The 17,193-nt window shown below is 45.3% G+C and overlaps 1 protein-coding gene across 1 annotated transcript in view; it reads left to right on the forward strand.

The window, feature by feature from the left end:
- The window catches only part of ARHGAP6 (Rho GTPase activating protein 6), a 251,182-nt gene that overhangs the window by 204,093 nt on the left and 29,896 nt on the right, over nt 1-17,193 (forward strand). The window contains 5 exon segments of the mRNA XM_032880204.1: nt 610-805; nt 5,691-5,746; nt 8,299-8,449; nt 9,489-9,637; nt 15,945-16,124. Coding sequence (XP_032736095.1) covers nt 610-805; nt 5,691-5,746; nt 8,299-8,449; nt 9,489-9,637; nt 15,945-16,124 — 732 coding nt within the window.

Genomic DNA, 17,193 nt, shown 5'->3' on the forward strand with positions numbered 1-17,193 from the left:
CAGAGGTGCCGGGGGCTTGGGCATGAGCTGCATACAGGCTCATCATAGACTGGGTGATGCTCTCCATCCGCTGCCCTCCCTCCCCTTTCTCGACCCCCTACCCCCTAGAGCTGTCTCCCAGGACCACGTCCCTGATCAAGTTCTTGGTGCCAGTTCTGGGGGGAAGCCCAACTAGGGCTGTTCCATGGAATCCAATGTTAAAAATCTACTTCCCCGAGTCCCAGTAGAGATTTTTGGTTTTTATTCACGAGGCTTCTCTGACTTTACCTCATTCATCTAGCATGTGATCTTTTTCTTGTTTCAAGAAACGAAGTGGTTGGGTCAAAATACAACAATGCAACAGCCGCCCTCTCCCGTCTTCCATTTGGCGAATGCTGTTTGTGGAAACTGTAACTGTCATTCCCTTACCCTGTTGTGGTAGTTTCCTGACTTCTTCGAGAGGTGTTTGCCGTGTTCCTTTTACGGAACGAACAACATGATTCGATGAAGTGGCGTGGTTTCAGGGGGATGCACAGTCCTGGGCAAAAGCGTTACCGGCTGGCATGCGAGGGAACTTGCTCTTGTTTTCTCCATCCGCGCCCTTCATTCATGCCTATGTGTGGTTTGCAGGGCGCGATGTCAGTGGACTCTATCACAGATCTTGATGACAATCAGTCGCGACTGCTAGAAGCTTTGCAACTGTCCTTGCCTGCCGAGGCTCAGAGTAAAAAAGAAAAAGCCAGAGATAAGAAACTCAGTCTGAATCCCATTTACAGACAGGTCCCCAGGCTGGTGGACAGCTGCTGTCAGCATCTTGAAAAACATGGTAAGCAGATTTGTCTGTCGGTGATGGAGTATGAGAGATTCTCGGTTATTCAAGCTTCGTGGATTTAAGCACCCAGTTCAATGCTTTGTTCATCTCCTCAGACTCTGGGCTGAAATTTCCCTTGTGAAGAAAGTTTACAGATCTGACATTGGCTTTATAGAGAGTACTGGGCTATACATGATTATGGGAGAAAAAAATCAACTTGATGGTGTTCAGGCCACCCAGCACCCAAGGGTCCTCAGACATGAGCCTGGAGGCCAAGATCTATTGGGCTGGGTCTGTCCCCAAGCCTCTCGTCAAACACAGCCCAGCCACTTTTATCTTTTTTTATGCATTGATGCTGCTAGCAAGGCTTCCTTTAAAAAATAAGAATCTAGCTACTTTAAAAAAAAAAGATTTACAAACCATTCTTTGAGTAGAAAATGCATGGTTTCTGACAACAATTTTCTATATTGCTATTTGCATTTTTGTGGAAAGATGTTCACTTCAAACTTCTTCACAATGACCCTTTGGCAACTCTATACCAATTAATATGTGACTTAAAAATATACTTCTTAAAAAATTTTTCTGAAGTGTAGACTTACTGGCTCATCAAACTGCTATTTCCATAACCTGAGTGTGTTTCCTGTAGTGTTAGCATGTATTTTATGGACACGAGAAAAGTTAATTGCTTTTTTGCTATAAAATAATATGTTCATTGTAATCAAGAGAAAAAGAAACAGAAAAGCAAAGAAAATTCTGAGGCTATCATGGAGACATAACTACTGTTAATATTCTCATCTCAGTTTTCCTCGTGTAAGTGGAACTTTGTAAAAAATGATTAAGGAGATACCTAATTGTCTTAATCACTAGATAACATGTGGATGACTTAACAAAATGAGTACACAATTTTTTTTTAACGATTTGTTTGAGAAAGAGAGAGAGCACGAGTGTGGGGAGGGTGAGAGGGAAAGAGAGAGAAAGCCAAGCAGATTCCTGCTGAGCCTGGAACCCGATGTGGGCGGAAACCAAGAGTCAGATGCTCAACTGACTGCGATACCCAGGAGCCCCTCTGTACGAAATTTTTATATGTACCTGTGTGTATGTGTGTATCTGTCTATCTCTGCTCCTAGGAAAGCACACTGGGAGTCAAGGAAAATGCCTTCGTATTTTGAATTCCCAACAGTTAGTATCATGATTAATATAATGTAGGTGTTCAATAAATATTACTTGCACAGAATTATTTTCTAAAATAGCTTAACAACAAAAGTGTTCAGTACCATGAATATGTAAATTCAGCCTAAATTCCACCGTGAGGCAGAAAAAGATACTCATGCTTTTACAATTATAGTTTTTCTCCATAAAGAATGTAGAGAGTGAATTGTAAGCAGTTTGAAGAGTCCTAAGTGAGAAAATTCTACTCCAGTCCTGCAAAAATCCATTGCCAGGCTGAGTAACTCTTTACGTGAAAGAAAACTTGATATGTCTTTCTATTTTCTTTTTCAAAATGAATTTCATGAATTATAATTTGTAAAATAGAATTTCCTTGAAGCTTACTAAGAAACTGGACAGTTCTTTCTTATTTTGGCATGGTTAACATGCAGTGTAGGGCCTAAAAGAAAGAATATTATCCTGTCAAGGACCTGATTCTGCTCCTGGTTTCCATGGTGTTTAGCTCTAGAAAAATACAAGACATATTCAAATGCAAACAGATATTCATCCTGGTTACCTGAAACCAATGCAAAAAAAGCAAGCCTCAAAAACAATTCTCTCATAAGACTTTATTTGCCCATGTGGGAAATGGGTAAGACAGAGTCATAGTCACTGTATCCTTGTAATCATTTGTCAGAGATCTTTTCATTCCCTCCACAACTGGTCTCGGACAGTTAAATTGACTCTTGTCTGTGTCTGTGTATAACACCCTTCCCTACTTATATTTCACCCAGATGCTTTCTGTACTATTAGCTCAAAATTTCTTAAGCATCCTCTATTTCCCAGAAACATAAATTAAAAAAAAACAAACAAACACCACCACCACCACCACCACCAACAACAACAACACTACCACCAAGCACCACCAACAACACCACCACCAAGAACAACAAAACCAGACAATACAATGGAGGCTCAAGCCCTATTACATTTCTGGGATTGGGGCTGATTTTAGGGTGGGGCATCCTGCTTATTCTGCCTGCCTGCTTTAGTTGAATTCCCTAAGCTTGAGACCCAGGTGCTCTGGGGTCATGTTTCCATTCCAATTTCTGCTGAAAAGGAGAGAAAGATGATCATGTCAATTTCTGGGACAGGCCACTCAAAGTCACGTTCCTTTGCCAGGTCAGTGCCTTTTTGGATGTACGCTTGTTTTTATCAATGACGGTCTTAAGTCAAGGTTACTAAATGCCTAGACTGTATCTCCTCTTTGAGGAAAATCACCATATAGCTCGTGGGAGAGAATGGCATTGGCCTTCTGATGGCTGTCAGTTGCTCTCCCTAGAAACAAGCAAACAAGATATATTTCAAAAACTTGAAACAGATTCTAACCAACTGAGATATATAGGAATTCTAGCACTTGATCACTAACTCGTTCTTTTTTCAATTACAGTCATTTTTGCTGAGCGAAAAAGTAATCTAATTGGGGAAAATAATGTCATCAAAATGGGCATTTCCGAAGGCTGGAGAGATTCAGCCGAATGAACAGTCCTGCCTGTGTAGAAAATGCCCTTATGCTATTTCACTTCTGTAGAAAATTCAGCTTTCCGGAAACCATCAAAAAACTAAGAAAAAATGCAGCCAACATTAAAATTGCTAACACCTGCTATTAAAGTTTTCTCTCTTGTGCAAAGGAGGCTCATTCCGTTCAGTCGGGGTCTGTTTCTCTCTCTATAAGAGATGCCAGATACGATTGGAAGAACTCTATATGCATTAATTAATTGAATCCTTCCATAACTCTTCAGACGGATACTCACTGTGCTCCCTTTGCAGGTGAAAAAGTCTAATTCTGGAGTGACTCTAAATAGCTCGATTATCCTGTTCACAAGCTCCCATCGAGGTAGAAGCAATAGATTAGGCTAGGGGTTGGCCTCACTTGTGGGGAAGACAGACTGAGAGCAGCAACAAGGAAGGTATGGAAGTCTTTTGGAAAAGAGATGCAGGGGCGCCTGGGTGGCTCAGTGGGTTAAGCCTCTGCCTTCGGCTCAGGTCATGATCTCAGGATCCTGGGATCGAGCCCCGCATCGGGCTCTCGGCTCGGCAGGGAGCCTGCTTCCCCTTCTCTCTCTGCCTGCCTCTACCCCTACTTGTGATCTCTTTCTCTGTCAAATAAATAAATAGAATCTTAAGGAAAAAAAAAAGAAAAGAAAATAGATGCAGAGCAAAATCCTACCCAAGGGCAGTCACCAACAAGTGATTATGCAAATCAGCAAGAATTAGCCTCTCAAATTATTCCGGAAGTTCAGGATACCATTTGTAGGCTATAGAACTGATAAACAGGGTTTATGGATTCATAATTATATTTATAAATGAGTTGGTAATAATAGATACTAATCTTTTCTAACTAAAAAGCCCTGGGAATCCAGCCAAAAAGGGATTATACTTAATACATAAAGTGGCAAAACCATAAAATAAATATACAAAAAGATATCTATTTCCTATGTAAGAGCAGTAATCAGTTATATACTCTAACCATAAAATAGTTCATTCGTATTAATATCAAAAACATACCCAGAGTATCTATAAGCAGCAGCAAGGAACTTCTATAAAGAAAACTGTAAAGTTCTACCAAGAAATCTAAAACATGACTTAAACAAATTAAGATGTTGACTTTGGTTCTGGATGAAAAGGAATAATGTTATAAAGATTGTAATTCTTTCCAATTTAATGATATGTTGTACTACTCCGAACTCTTTCAGTGGCAAGAGAGAGGAACCCATATACAATTAGATTAAGGAAAGCACCCCCCCAAAGATCCTATTTACAAACTGGAAGTCTCAGTATTATATCGAGATTGAGACACAGCTGGAGCCAGGATTGAAATGATGGTAGGAGAGCATGAGTCTGTCCGCTGGCTTTCCTCTCAGGCCAGCTCTCTCCACGTGGCTACAGAATGTCCATGGGCGGCTCCAAACCAGCATCACCCTCATAACGGATTATCCCAAATGAAGAGAAAATGAGCCACCGGTGAAAAAATAAATGTAGGCGATGACCGTCGGTGATGATGATTAATGGCTTGCGCAGGAAAAGGAGAGCTGCTCAGACAGTCCGTGTCCCACCGCAGGAAGGAAGTACATAATACTTCTTAGGAAGTGTTCTGCTGCCGCCTCCCCCCGCCCCAGAATCAAACCTGAATCAGAGAAAACTCTGGCTCAACTATGTAAAAAGAACAAATACACACACATAGAGACATACATGGAGAAAGGACTGAACAGAAAAAAAACAGAATATTAAGAGTGGTTATTTCTGCATCAGGTATTTTTAAAAACATTCTCTTTTACATTTGTGTGCATTTTATAGATTTTAATATGTACTTGTTTTAATTCTAACCAGTGAAACAGTAAATGTCTATTTTTAACATCGGTAAAGAACTAAGACTTCATATAAAATGCGTGTTTAAGTAATGAATCTGAATGATGAAGAAAACGGTACTTTTTTCATATGGGGAAGGTATGGAAATACACAGTATCATAGGAAAAGTTTTTCATCAAAAACGTTTAACATGATGGGTGCCTGGTATTTAGAGGGCTAAGCTTCAGGTACCTGCAGAGGCTGCTGGGGGTAACTAAGCAAGCACTCGTGGACGCTGTTGTGATGTTGCTGTTGCGCATGTTGCTTGCGTTCTGTTCTGTGTCCACGGTGATTTCCTCCAATTTCAAGCCACAAAACGGGACCGTTGACTTTGTCTTCTTTGCAGGCCTCCAGACGGTGGGGATATTCCGAGTTGGAAGCTCAAAAAAGAGAGTGAGACAGGTAAGTGAAAAGCGAAGACTGTCTTCGACGTTTCTTGACTTTCAATTGAATTACCTTGCACGAAGCTCTAGCTTCTGCAAATTCATTTCAGAGTAGCTCTTCTGGATCCTCCCACCAGTTACAGGATAATCGACTCCCAAGAGGTAAAAGGCAACAACTCAGAAGCTCAGAAAGGTTGTGATGGAGTTCGGATCAAACCTTTGAAATCAAAATGTTTGGATGTGTTCATGGTGTGTCCAGCCAAACAAAGATAATTTATAAACATCTTATTGAAGCTGTAAAAGCAGGAGATTCCAAGAGCACCTAATTAGGAAGGGATAATAAAGAGAAGACAATTGTCTAGCACTTGTTTTTACTAAAACATAATGAAATGATGCCCTTGACATTTCCTTCATATAAGATGCTGTATTTATAGTTTTACTTTCTCAAAAAGAAATCATTCTTACTACATTTCCGTGGAACCACTGGCACCCCCACCCCCAACTCATTGTACACACGGGGACCGTGCCCCTTGCTCCTTCCTTCGGCATTGTACAGCATTCCCGCGACAGAAGTTTGATGCTAGACCTTCAGGAATAGGTTCCTGTGAGCGGGCAGGTAATTGTGCTCATGAGGGCTTCACAAAAGGCAAACGGCCCTTTGAAAAAAGAATTCGTTTGTTGCCTAAAAGAAAATTAAAACGTGACGTTTCCTCCATTGGTCCCAACAGACCAGTAAGCAGTAAGGAACACAGCAACTCAAAAGTGAAGCCAAATGAAAATAATTTTCAGCTGATAAAGCTGAAGGAATCATTGTTCATAGTATTGAAACTAACTGAAATCAACACCCCCTGATACTTCTTTTTTGTCAAGATAAAAGGGGCTTCCAAAAGGAGTCCTTTTTCTGTTTATTTGGTGGGTGCCTTTATTTGTAATAGCCACACAAGGGACTACGGAACATACAACACTTTGCCACAGGGCTTGCAAGAAGGAAGGTAGCATGATAACATTCTGGGGCCCTCTCGCCTGGGCAGAGCAGCAGAATATTTTCAAAACATTATCTTACTGACTCCAGCCACCGGCTGTGAGAGGGGCCCCTTCGCCCACTTCTTTCGAGGCTTAGAAAATTAATTCAAGATCACACAGTTTGCCCCAGGTTCGGTTCAAGCTCAGGGTTAAACTCAAGATCCCACAATTTAGATTAAGCCTCTTCCCACGGTCCATTCTTTCTGCATGTGCGTGTGCTGGGGAGAGAACCTGGCGGGTTTGAGTGATCACAGGAAGGAGTGGTGCCAAAGGGGCGACTTCCGTTCCGGCCGCCTGCTGCACACTGCTGATGAGTTGGCTGGCATCAGTGGGCAGCTGGGGACGGGAATGGCATTCTCACCAAGCGGAGAGGCGGCTAGTCTCAGAAATTATTCCTCGCTTACATCGGGACCCACCAAAGGGAAAACCTTTGGATAGAGATTTACGTAAAGACTATCCAATCAGAATATAATTTGTGGTTATGGAGGCTTCGATTCCCAGGGTGACGTATCCCCTAATCCACCATTTTACTCTTGAACATCACTTCTTAGCACCCTACACTTCCTAATTCACAAAAGTTGTTCCGAATAACAATATGAACAGCGAATTAATCGTCTGTGGGATTACCGGTTGCTCACCAGTCTCTCCAGCAGCCTGAGAGCTGGGGAGGGGATAGGGACATTGCCTCTTTGTTCCCTAGCATACTTGGAGAGCCTAGACCTCGGCCCGGTACACGGGAAATCCAGTGAATGGATGAATGAGTAAGTGAACCCATGAACTCTCTTACAGAAGCGTATTACATAGAGGAGATTCAGGTACTCACGGAATTATTTCTACAGCAGAAAACAATACACAGGAGAAGTTGAGCCATCGGTCATGGAAGTTGGCTGCAGAGTTATGACTCCCTTCCTCTTGCTATTTTGCTTTCATGTTGTCATAAACGCTAATGAACCCAGGATAACGAATAAGGCAGGGACTCCCTTTGGGAATTGTTAATAAGGCTCCTTTGACTAATCTAAGGCAGCTTTTATTTAGCAATTGTCATCTTTTGAGGCTTAGTCACAAATGGCTTATCAGGGTTTTTAATTTCATCGTGCGCAGCAAAAAACCTTGCTTTCTTGTTGAGTATTTCTGTAAAATGTCAAAATTCCAACCTGGTAGGATCGCTGACATGCAGAACTGCTGTGTGATAGATGAATTCCTCCCTCCCACATTCACCCTTGACCTAACCCCCTCAGCTCTTTCCTCCCAACCTTCTGGATGTCATTCTCCAGCCCTTCTGCTTGCATTATTAACTGTAAACCTACAGATACATTCATTTAATAATGCGTTTATTTAATAATGCATAATGATGCATATATATATGCATGTGAAAAATATATTCATGGTTAGACTCTATAGATCAAGGCAACACGTTGTTTTCTTCTCCTTTCTGGTGTCTGTGTAAGCTTAAGACCAGATACTGCATGTCCCCGCACTTCGTTTGCTGGGCTCTGAACATTGAGGTATGGTGTCGTGAGACTGCCATTTGAACCATTATTTTTCCAGTTACGTGAGGAATTCGACCGTGGGGTTGATGTCTCTCTGGAGGAAGAGCACAGCGTTCACGATGTGGCTGCCTTGCTGAAGGAGTTTCTGAGGGACATGCCGGACCCCCTTCTCACCAGGGAGCTGTACACAGCCTTCATCAATACTCTCTGTGCGTAACACGGCCATTTGCAGGAACGTGTCCAGGGATTTACTGGGATGGCCGACTCACTCATGGACCTTGTACATGTATTTCCCAATGACTTTTTTTTGCTTCTTATTTATTGGTCTCTAATGAGTGGCCTATTAGGGGAATTTTCTGAGATTTACCCTGGGGAGCATTAGCAAGAAGAAAGTTACCATAAAACAAAGAGGAATTTGGGATGCTTTCAGATGACCCCAGCCCAGTAGAAAGTGCTATAAACTGATGCTTTGGAGGAACAGCAAGAGCTCACAGTGAGTCTGTGCCTTAAAAATGAGTTTGCGTTTCTGTTATGAGGAAGGAGGGAGCCATAGAAACCCAGAGTGAGGAAAGAGGGCAGGCAACATTCTGGAGAAAGCAGAATGGCATAGCCCAGTGGCAGGGCTTTCAGTATGGCTGCTTGAGGGCTATCAACCCAGATCCCATGGAGGAGAAAAGGAGGAGGGGAGGGGAGAAACAGTCCAGAACTGTGACAGCCTCCATATTTTTCTTCCTCCGATGCCACAATTAAAACAGGATCACGGAAGAGCGTGAAGACACTGCCATTGTGCCCTGGCTGTGGTTATTGCCAACCAAAAGTCAATTCCTTGTGGATTCCTCAACAGAAAAGGGCCTCAGATCTGCTATAAACTCAACTTTTAGAATGTTCACCAACTCCCAGTCACTGTTAGTAAATATTTACTGAAAATGAAAGACTGCAGTCTACAAAGTAAATGATGAGAATGGCAGGGAAGGGAGAGAGAAGAAAGTAAGGGAATTGAAGCTACCTTTCTTCCCCGGGATGGTAATGCTCGCTCCAGCTGGTTATTTCCCCAGGTCTGCTTTATCTTTACGCCCTTCATAGGACCTTGTGCTAAATTGCTAGGCCAGCGGGAGAATGGGTGCGGTGGAACGTGACTGGACTGGCTCATCCCTTTCTGAAAGGGGTTGAGAGGCCTCTTCTTGGGACCTGAATAGTGGGAGTTCCCCCCTTTAACTTACTCAGAATGCCTCCCTTTGCCTTGCTTAGTGTTGGAACCAGAGGAACAGCTGGGCACCTTGCAGCTCCTCATCTATCTTCTACCTCCCTGCAACTGTGACACCCTGCACCGCCTCCTCCAGTTCCTCTCCATGGTGGCCATGCATGCCAATGACAACGTCAGCAAAGATGGGCAAGAGGTATGACGTGCCCCCAGCGGCCCTAGATGCTGTGACTCTTCCTTTTTCCAGTTGCAGAAGAGCGGGCCATCAGTGTGATGATCTGTTTCACCTGGTGGAAATGGCACCTGCCCCTTCCTGACCCAGCTGTTGATGTAGGAGAACTAGTGCAGGCTTTTTTCAGGAGGGACAGTTCCTAGGAGCACACAGGCCACTGACGTCCTGTGTTTCCAGAATGCTTCTAAACGAGGCTGCCATTTTCCCTGATGATGTTTTATGCAAGACCTTGAATTTCCATTTGTGTGAAGAAGATGAGCGATGAGCCGTGGAGGTGTTTACAGCTGTGAAAAAATGGAGTAACGGGGGCAGGGGGAGATTGCTGTCATTGTGATTAATTTGATCTGCTTCTTTAACTTGGGGCCCCACTATGTCGTCACCTTGTGATTCTTCCAGATTGTCCCTCAAGCTCCCATGTGCCCTATGGCTAAAGGTGTGTTATCCTCCTTTTAAGAGGTTCTTTCTCTCTTTAAACCCTTCCCCCCAAATCGACTGGCTTAAAGCCATGGAGAGTCGGTCCTGCTTCCAAACCTGGTAGAGAAGGAAGTAGAAGGATCTAGAAGGCCTGATCTACCATCGCCATGCATCTCGATGCCACAGCATGTCAGCTACTGAACAGATTCTACACAGTCCCATGGGCCCTCGTGGGATGTTCTTGTTGAACCTAGTCCCCACTCGGGCCCTAGGGTGACTCCATCCCCTGCCCATCTGAGGTCCTGGGGTCCGGTTCTCTTTGGTTCATATGCAGCCATATGCTTCAAGGTGGTTTTGGTTTCACCCTCGGACAAAGGAGATGCTGGCTTCAATTTTAGGTGACCAGTTAACAAGCCTATTCAGTCTTCATCCTAACAAGAGATCTGTTTCCCTTTTTGGTACGATCCAGTCATACTTCTCCTTGACCTTGGCCTCCCCAGGTGATCTCAGACCCTTTCCTGTGCTAATAACACTCATTACAAATCAAACACGAAGATGCCAAAGGCATTCCAAACTTATTCCACTGCAGAACCTTTTTTTTTTTTTTTCAATCCTTGTTAAGCAGAACTCAGCCCTATGGTAGATTCGGTTCTATATTTATCACATTTCTTTCCTAAAAATCCTGGTCCTATTTTTTTTCCCACTTTAATCTGGAAAGGGAGTTCTGCATTTCTTGAGGTCATCCTCGCTGTTGGTGCGAGAATGGAACTTTCCTGACTTAGCCATGTCTCTCTATCGTAGTTATAATTAGTGAACCCTCTGCTGGCTTCAGGCTTCATAATATGGTACCGACACCTTATTTTAGCAGACACAGCTCTCCCCGGGATATACTGTAATTCTCATAATTGTTAAGTGGTAGTTGGACTCCCCGCCTGGGTGTCATCCCTTATCAGCTACGGATGCAACGCAAACTGTGGAATCACCTGCCAAATCACTGGGTGGAGGCAGGGCACTGTCTGCGTTCCTAGGCGCGCCAACCCCTTCTCTGATGCTCCTGCAGTAGCGTGGGAGCAGACGGTCAGGTCTTAGGTGACGAAGAAGAAGGCATCGATGAAAGCAGGAAGTCCGATCGAAGCAACTCTTGCTTTTTTAGAATCCTTTGCAGACACTCTCTCAGTCCAAATGCTGAACGAAACCCCATCATCTAGGCCCAAAGGAAGAAAAGATTCCGGGCTTGGGACCGACACCCCTTGGCCTGTTGGCACTGAAGCTGTCATCGCCCTCTCTCTGACCTCATGCCAGCTGCATGCCTGAGGCTTTATACGTTACAGTCAGTCCTCCACTGCACAAGGCCGCTGTCACTGCCTCCGCATTTCAGAGGTGGAAACCGAGACCTAGAGGGGTTAAGTAACTCCGCCAGGATCCCACAGGGGCACAACTCTGGGGGAAGCACCCTGCACCCCATAGACACAGTAGATTTGCAGAGCATGACAGGACCCTAGAAGATGGCAGGAGAAAATGTGGAGGGAGGGGCTCATCATTCTCATTCCACAACCTTCTCGTATGGAATAGTGGTCGGAGCCATCCAGTGACCAGTAAAGTCGCAGCTGTGGCTCAAACTGGTCTAGCTTACTAAGAAGACAGGAATCTAGGAATTAGGGGGAAAAAAACCCATGGGTCTAGCTGGGGCTTTTCCACCCTCCGTATGATTGGTATTTGGGACCAAGTAATTGCAGGGCTGCCCTGTGCATTCTGATGTTTTAGCAGCATCCTGGGCCTTTATCCTAAATGCTTGATGTCGGTAGCGGCTCCCTACCGTGCCCCCGTTGTGACAACCAAAAGCATCTCTAATTGCCTAGTACCCTGTGAGGTACTAGGGAGAGGGAGAGTCACACCTGGTTGAGAGCTCTGGGTGGCTTTATAACTAGCTGACCAGGTGTTCTTGGAGAAATCTATTAACCTCCCTAAACCTGAAGTGTGGGGATACAGAGTCTCCACCCGGCACGGCACGGTGGTTGCGAAGACTGCTTTACTCTAATGTGACAGTGTCCCGGGAACAGCAAAGCTGTACGGGGAAGCACGAGTTTGCAAGTGCTCCTGCGCACTCTCCACCTGAACCTTGAGTCAAAATGGAGCCCTAGCAACCAAATGTTAAAGCGGCCGGGGAAAGAGGAGGAGAGGTTTGCTTCTGTGGAATGGTGAGATGTCCCAGGCGAACGGGCAGCCCACGCAGCCATCTCGGTTGGAGGAGAGGCTCTGGAGTGGGACGGTCCCGAGGACGTATGAGGGGAATTGGGCTGTGTTCATGGAGTGCCGAATGCCTTTGTAAGGGGGTAGGTGCTGCATTCCTTTCAGCCCTGAACGTTTGGAAGGATTCTGCTTAAGGCTGTATGACCCAGGCTGTAGATTGGTAGAGGCGGGGAGAGAGAGCGTTGGGAAGCCTCTGTGTGACTAGCGATGTGGAAAACAGCAGTTCGCGTCGTCAGTGTCGCCATGGAACAGTGGCCTTGGTGTTCGAATCACAGACATCCTGGGCCCCGATCTGAGTGTTCTTCCAAAATTGTCCAGTTGCTGTTCCTGCGATGCTGCGGCCCCTAGGAGGTGGGGGAGGTGAGGACACGAGGCAAGCGTGGAATTAGGGGAGGCAGTGCAGAGCCAGCCCAGAGTCTCGGGAGAAAGGTGGCGAACACGGGCCAGGAAAGTTAGGAGTGGCTTCCTGGAGGAGACGTCTTGAGGGGCTCAAGTGAACGGACCATGTAAGCCCTGCGCGGGGATGGGGGTTAGCCGAGAGCCCCTCCGGTCGGAGTTCAGAGTGGAGGGAGAGGAACTGGCGGTTGTTTGTGAATATTCTGTTGGTGGTGGTTTGGCACGAGTACGTACAGGCTACGGGATGGGCGCACTGCGGCGAGGCAGGACTCCAGCTGTCAAATATGGTCCAGAAACAGAGCAGCCTTCAGCTTTTCCTCTTGCCCGTTCGGTGCTCGGGCTTAGACAGGTTCTGTCTCTGCTGGGTAGTGATTGTGGCTTGCAACGTGCAGAGCTGCGGTCAGAGAGCATCGAGGAGCTTGGAGGTTCCCATGCTCTACCAGTGCCTTGCTGCACGACCTGGTTTCTATGACCTAGAGGAAGAGGGAAGAGAACAGAGTTGGGCAGGGGGGAAGGTCTCAGCTTCCTCCTCTATGAGACGAGCATAATATTCCCTTTCTAATCGGCACTAACAGTGTCCTGCATCATTAACTAATAGGATCTTAATGATTTTGACAAGAAGGACGTGAGAACATTTGTTGGCTGGGAAATTGGGGGGAAATGATAATGGCATTTCGCTATCTATGTTCACTTTGTCTGATTCCATTTTATTTGCTTTGCTCCTTGGGGAAAAGAGAAATTCCCAAAGGGAAGAACGACTTCCTTTCTTTAAGAAAGAATACTGCAGGAACATCACTGAAACCTCTTGAGCCTGGGAAAAAAAAAACCAAAACCTAGTGGTTTTTCAGGTTGTCTAAGATTGCTCTGGTATTGCAGAAAATGTGGTGTGGATATGCTCATTTTTGGTGGGAGAGTCTGTAGCTGGCCTTCAGTTCTTCACAAAGTCCGCGAGGCAGAAAAGACCTTATGAGCCACCGGCATAAAACCAGGATTACTGATCTCTGAGGAGGTGTAGACCTTCAGGAAGTGGGAGGTTGGGTTTGGAACTGGAGCAGGACCAGTGTCTCGCCCTCCCCACCCCAATCCCAGCCCTTGCTTTAAAGTTTAGTTTTCCCATTGCCCCATGCTGTGACCAGGGGGAGGTGCCGGCTCATGAGGAAGACTGGGGCTGGCTTCTCCGCTCCTCCCCGCTCCTGGCTCCCCGCTCTGGGCATCACTTCCCTGGGTGTAAAAAAAAAAAAAAAAAAAAAAAAAAGGACAACAGCCCAGCTGCTTCCCCAGCTTATAGCACAAAAGAACTGAAACAGCCTGTGGAAAGTTCCTAGTCCGGTGACCGTGCATGCCAGACTGATAATCAATGCAAGCGATTCCTGTTAGGTTTAGAAAGGCTCTGGGATGCTTATTTAGTGAAGATAAAATCGGTCGTTTAATTGGCTGGCTCATAATTAGCTCATGAGCTGCCCCCAAGGGCACGTGTTGTAACCTAGACCCCCGTAGAGGTAGATGCTTACCACGGGCTGCAAGGCTGGAGGCTGTCTTCGAGCGAGTCCCCTTTCCAGTCTCAAGCACAATGAAACAAAAACAAATCACAAACCAACAAATAAAGCATTAACAAGCCACAGCAGCATGGTCTACAGCTGGAATCTCTGTGCCATTTTACGGACGGATTGGATTGCGTTCCCAGAATAGCAACAGGCGAAGGAGGGAACGGAAATAGAGTTTTGGACTGTCCTTGTGCTAAACATTCTTTTAAAGGAAAACAAAATCTCCTATTTGTTAATGTTGAAAAAAAAATAGGAAAACCCTGATACGACTTTAAGGGGGTAGAGGGAAGCGCTCCAAAAGCCTAAGTTCCAAAGGGATGAATTTGAACATGACACATAGTTGATTTTATCCTCAGCCATAAATTTCCAGGAAGAGAAAGGAAAAAGCAAATGAAAAAATGGCAACTTTTATATCTATGAAGTAAAATGCAGAAGAAAAATAATCAAACAGTCCTACGGATAAAGAGTATTTCCGTGAAAATGCCCAGTGTTTACATGTGAAAGCATTTCACTTGGCAGGAGGCCTGAAAAACAGGCTCACCTTCTAAAAATAACACCTGCCGTATGCCATGCCAGGATCGCAGGCCTGGGCGGCCACCAGCTCCAGCTCAGGGCTCCCCAGGACAAGGGTGGGACCAGGAGTCTTTCTTGTGGCTGTGAATCAGGACTCTTGAATTCTATGCTGGGCACCCAGGTGCCTCTCAAAGGCTCTGCACGTCTTCCCAGACCAAGGAGCCCCACCGAGCAGCCACAGTCCCCACACGTATCCCTGTGTTCCTAGATTTACAACTAATATCGACAAGAGAAAGAAAAATTTGCCTAGCCTAGTCGTTCTCAACCAGGGTCAGTTTTGCCCACAGGGGACACGTCGCCATGGCCCTTGCCTGCCTTTCCCACAGAACACCCTGTGACGCTGTTGGGGGGTGGTGTTGGGGGTGCCTGGATGTAGTTTACGTGTTTCTGTTTTTGCATACGGTGTTCCTCCTACTGTGAAATAGTCCCTTGCCTCAGCTCCCCTGCTTTTTGGCCTAACCAACTCCATTCTTCTTTCGTGGTTTTGTGCAAATATCACCATGTCTTTGAAGTGTCCCTGGGGCCGCCAGAGTTGATAGCTTCATACTTTGTACCCAGTCCCTCTAACTGATATGTTTACTTCCCCTCTAGAAAGTGACCTCTTTAAAATAAGGACTGTACTGTGGTCATTGTTGGGAAAATTTTAAATAATTCAAATCCATGAAAATGGTATAGTCTGTGGTAGGCCCTGAGTGGGTGATTTAATAGAGGGGTGATGGGCTGATAGATGCCAGGATAGGCGGAAGGCTGGCTGGCTCGGATGGAGGGACGAGTGGTTGGTTGGATGGATGGGTGTGCAGATGCAGACAGGGAAGACATTTTATATAGTACCAGTTTCACAACGGATAACTTAGAGATGTAAAATTGTACTTAAGATGCTATTGAAATGACCACTGAGCTATGAGAGTCAATCCAAGATATGAAACAAAAAGGAAGTGATGGTGCTCCTCATGGATTCTACCAAAGGTGATATAGTCCTTGCAGGGGGAAAAAAAAAAAAAAAAGGAAAGGAAAAAGGTCCCTTTGATTACCAACCCACCCAGCAGTTTGAAAAGCAAAAATAACACCAATCCTTGTGTTGTCCACTCTTACAGGTCACTGGGAACAAAATGACCTCTCTGAACTTGGCCACCATATTTGGACCCAACCTGCTGCACAAGCAGAAATCATCGGACAAAGAATTCTCTGTCCAGAGCTCAGCCCGGGCTGAGGAGAGCACAGCCATCATCGCTGTGGTGCAGAAAATGATTGAAAATTACGAAGCCCTGTTCATGGTAAGTGGCTCTCCTTAGGCAGGACACCTCGGTAAGCTACCTCGTGGGGTTGCTGGGCTGCAGACCAAAACTCACACACACCATCTCTGGTCTCCAGGGCCAGTCGTTGCCCGAATCACTAGAAGCCAGGCAGTTTCAATAGAACTAGAAATATACAGAGCTGTGGTGTCACTGGAAGTTTGTGATCCCACATTTAAACAAACATACCCAAGTTATAAGCGTATTTTGTTGTCCCCTAGACCATGGCCACATTTTGGAGTGATTTAATTATCCAAATAGAGAGGTCCTTGCTCAAAATATTGTTAACATCCTTCTTTTGGGAGTTATCTGTGGCCCTCCTGAATTCACATAATCCATAACCACCCCCTGTCGACGGCATCTCCTCCAAGGTCAACGCTGACATCTTACCTCCTCCATGAAGCTTCACCTCTCTCTCCCATGTCCTTCTCATGTCACTTCTTTGTCCCTTAAAACCCATCACTGTTCTTATTGATGTTTATCGTACTCAACATTGTGTTACATCTTTTATGACTAGTTCCCTTAGTGGTTTCTAAATGCATCTGAAACATGGGCTGTGCCCTTGTTATCTTCTCCCTGTATCCTCTGTACACTTTTGGAAGGCCCTCCATCTGGCAGGCATTCAATAAATATTTTTTGTATTTGTATTGAATTACCAGTTCCTGTTTTCCTTCAAAAAACTGCACTGCTTGCTCCAACTTCCCTTGAAACATTAGAACAGATGCCAAGCCTCTTCTATTTCTGTTCACCGCTCATATCGCATGTCAGAATTTACAGGAACTTTCTCCATGTTTCCTCTCCCATTTCTCCTGTCAATTTGCAAACGCTCACCATAAATCTTCCCCTATTCTGCTAGAGCCTCGTGTGGCCGCTTCAGCCGAGCGTGTCAGTTCCCTCTTTTGCAACCCCTTAGTATTGTGTCTGCATTGATCAGATTCCCTGCGTGAGATTTACTTCCACACCCATGGTATTTTTGTCAGTTTGAGAGCCGGCGCTTTACACTCTGCCCTCTGCGTCTTAACCTGTGTGATCATGACCAAGGACTTCAGCG

This window comes from Lontra canadensis, unplaced genomic scaffold, assembly GCF_010015895.1.
Source record: "Lontra canadensis isolate GAN:19392208 unplaced genomic scaffold, GSC_riverotter_1.0 scaffold68, whole genome shotgun sequence".
NCBI lineage: Eukaryota > Metazoa > Chordata > Mammalia > Carnivora > Mustelidae > Lontra > Lontra canadensis.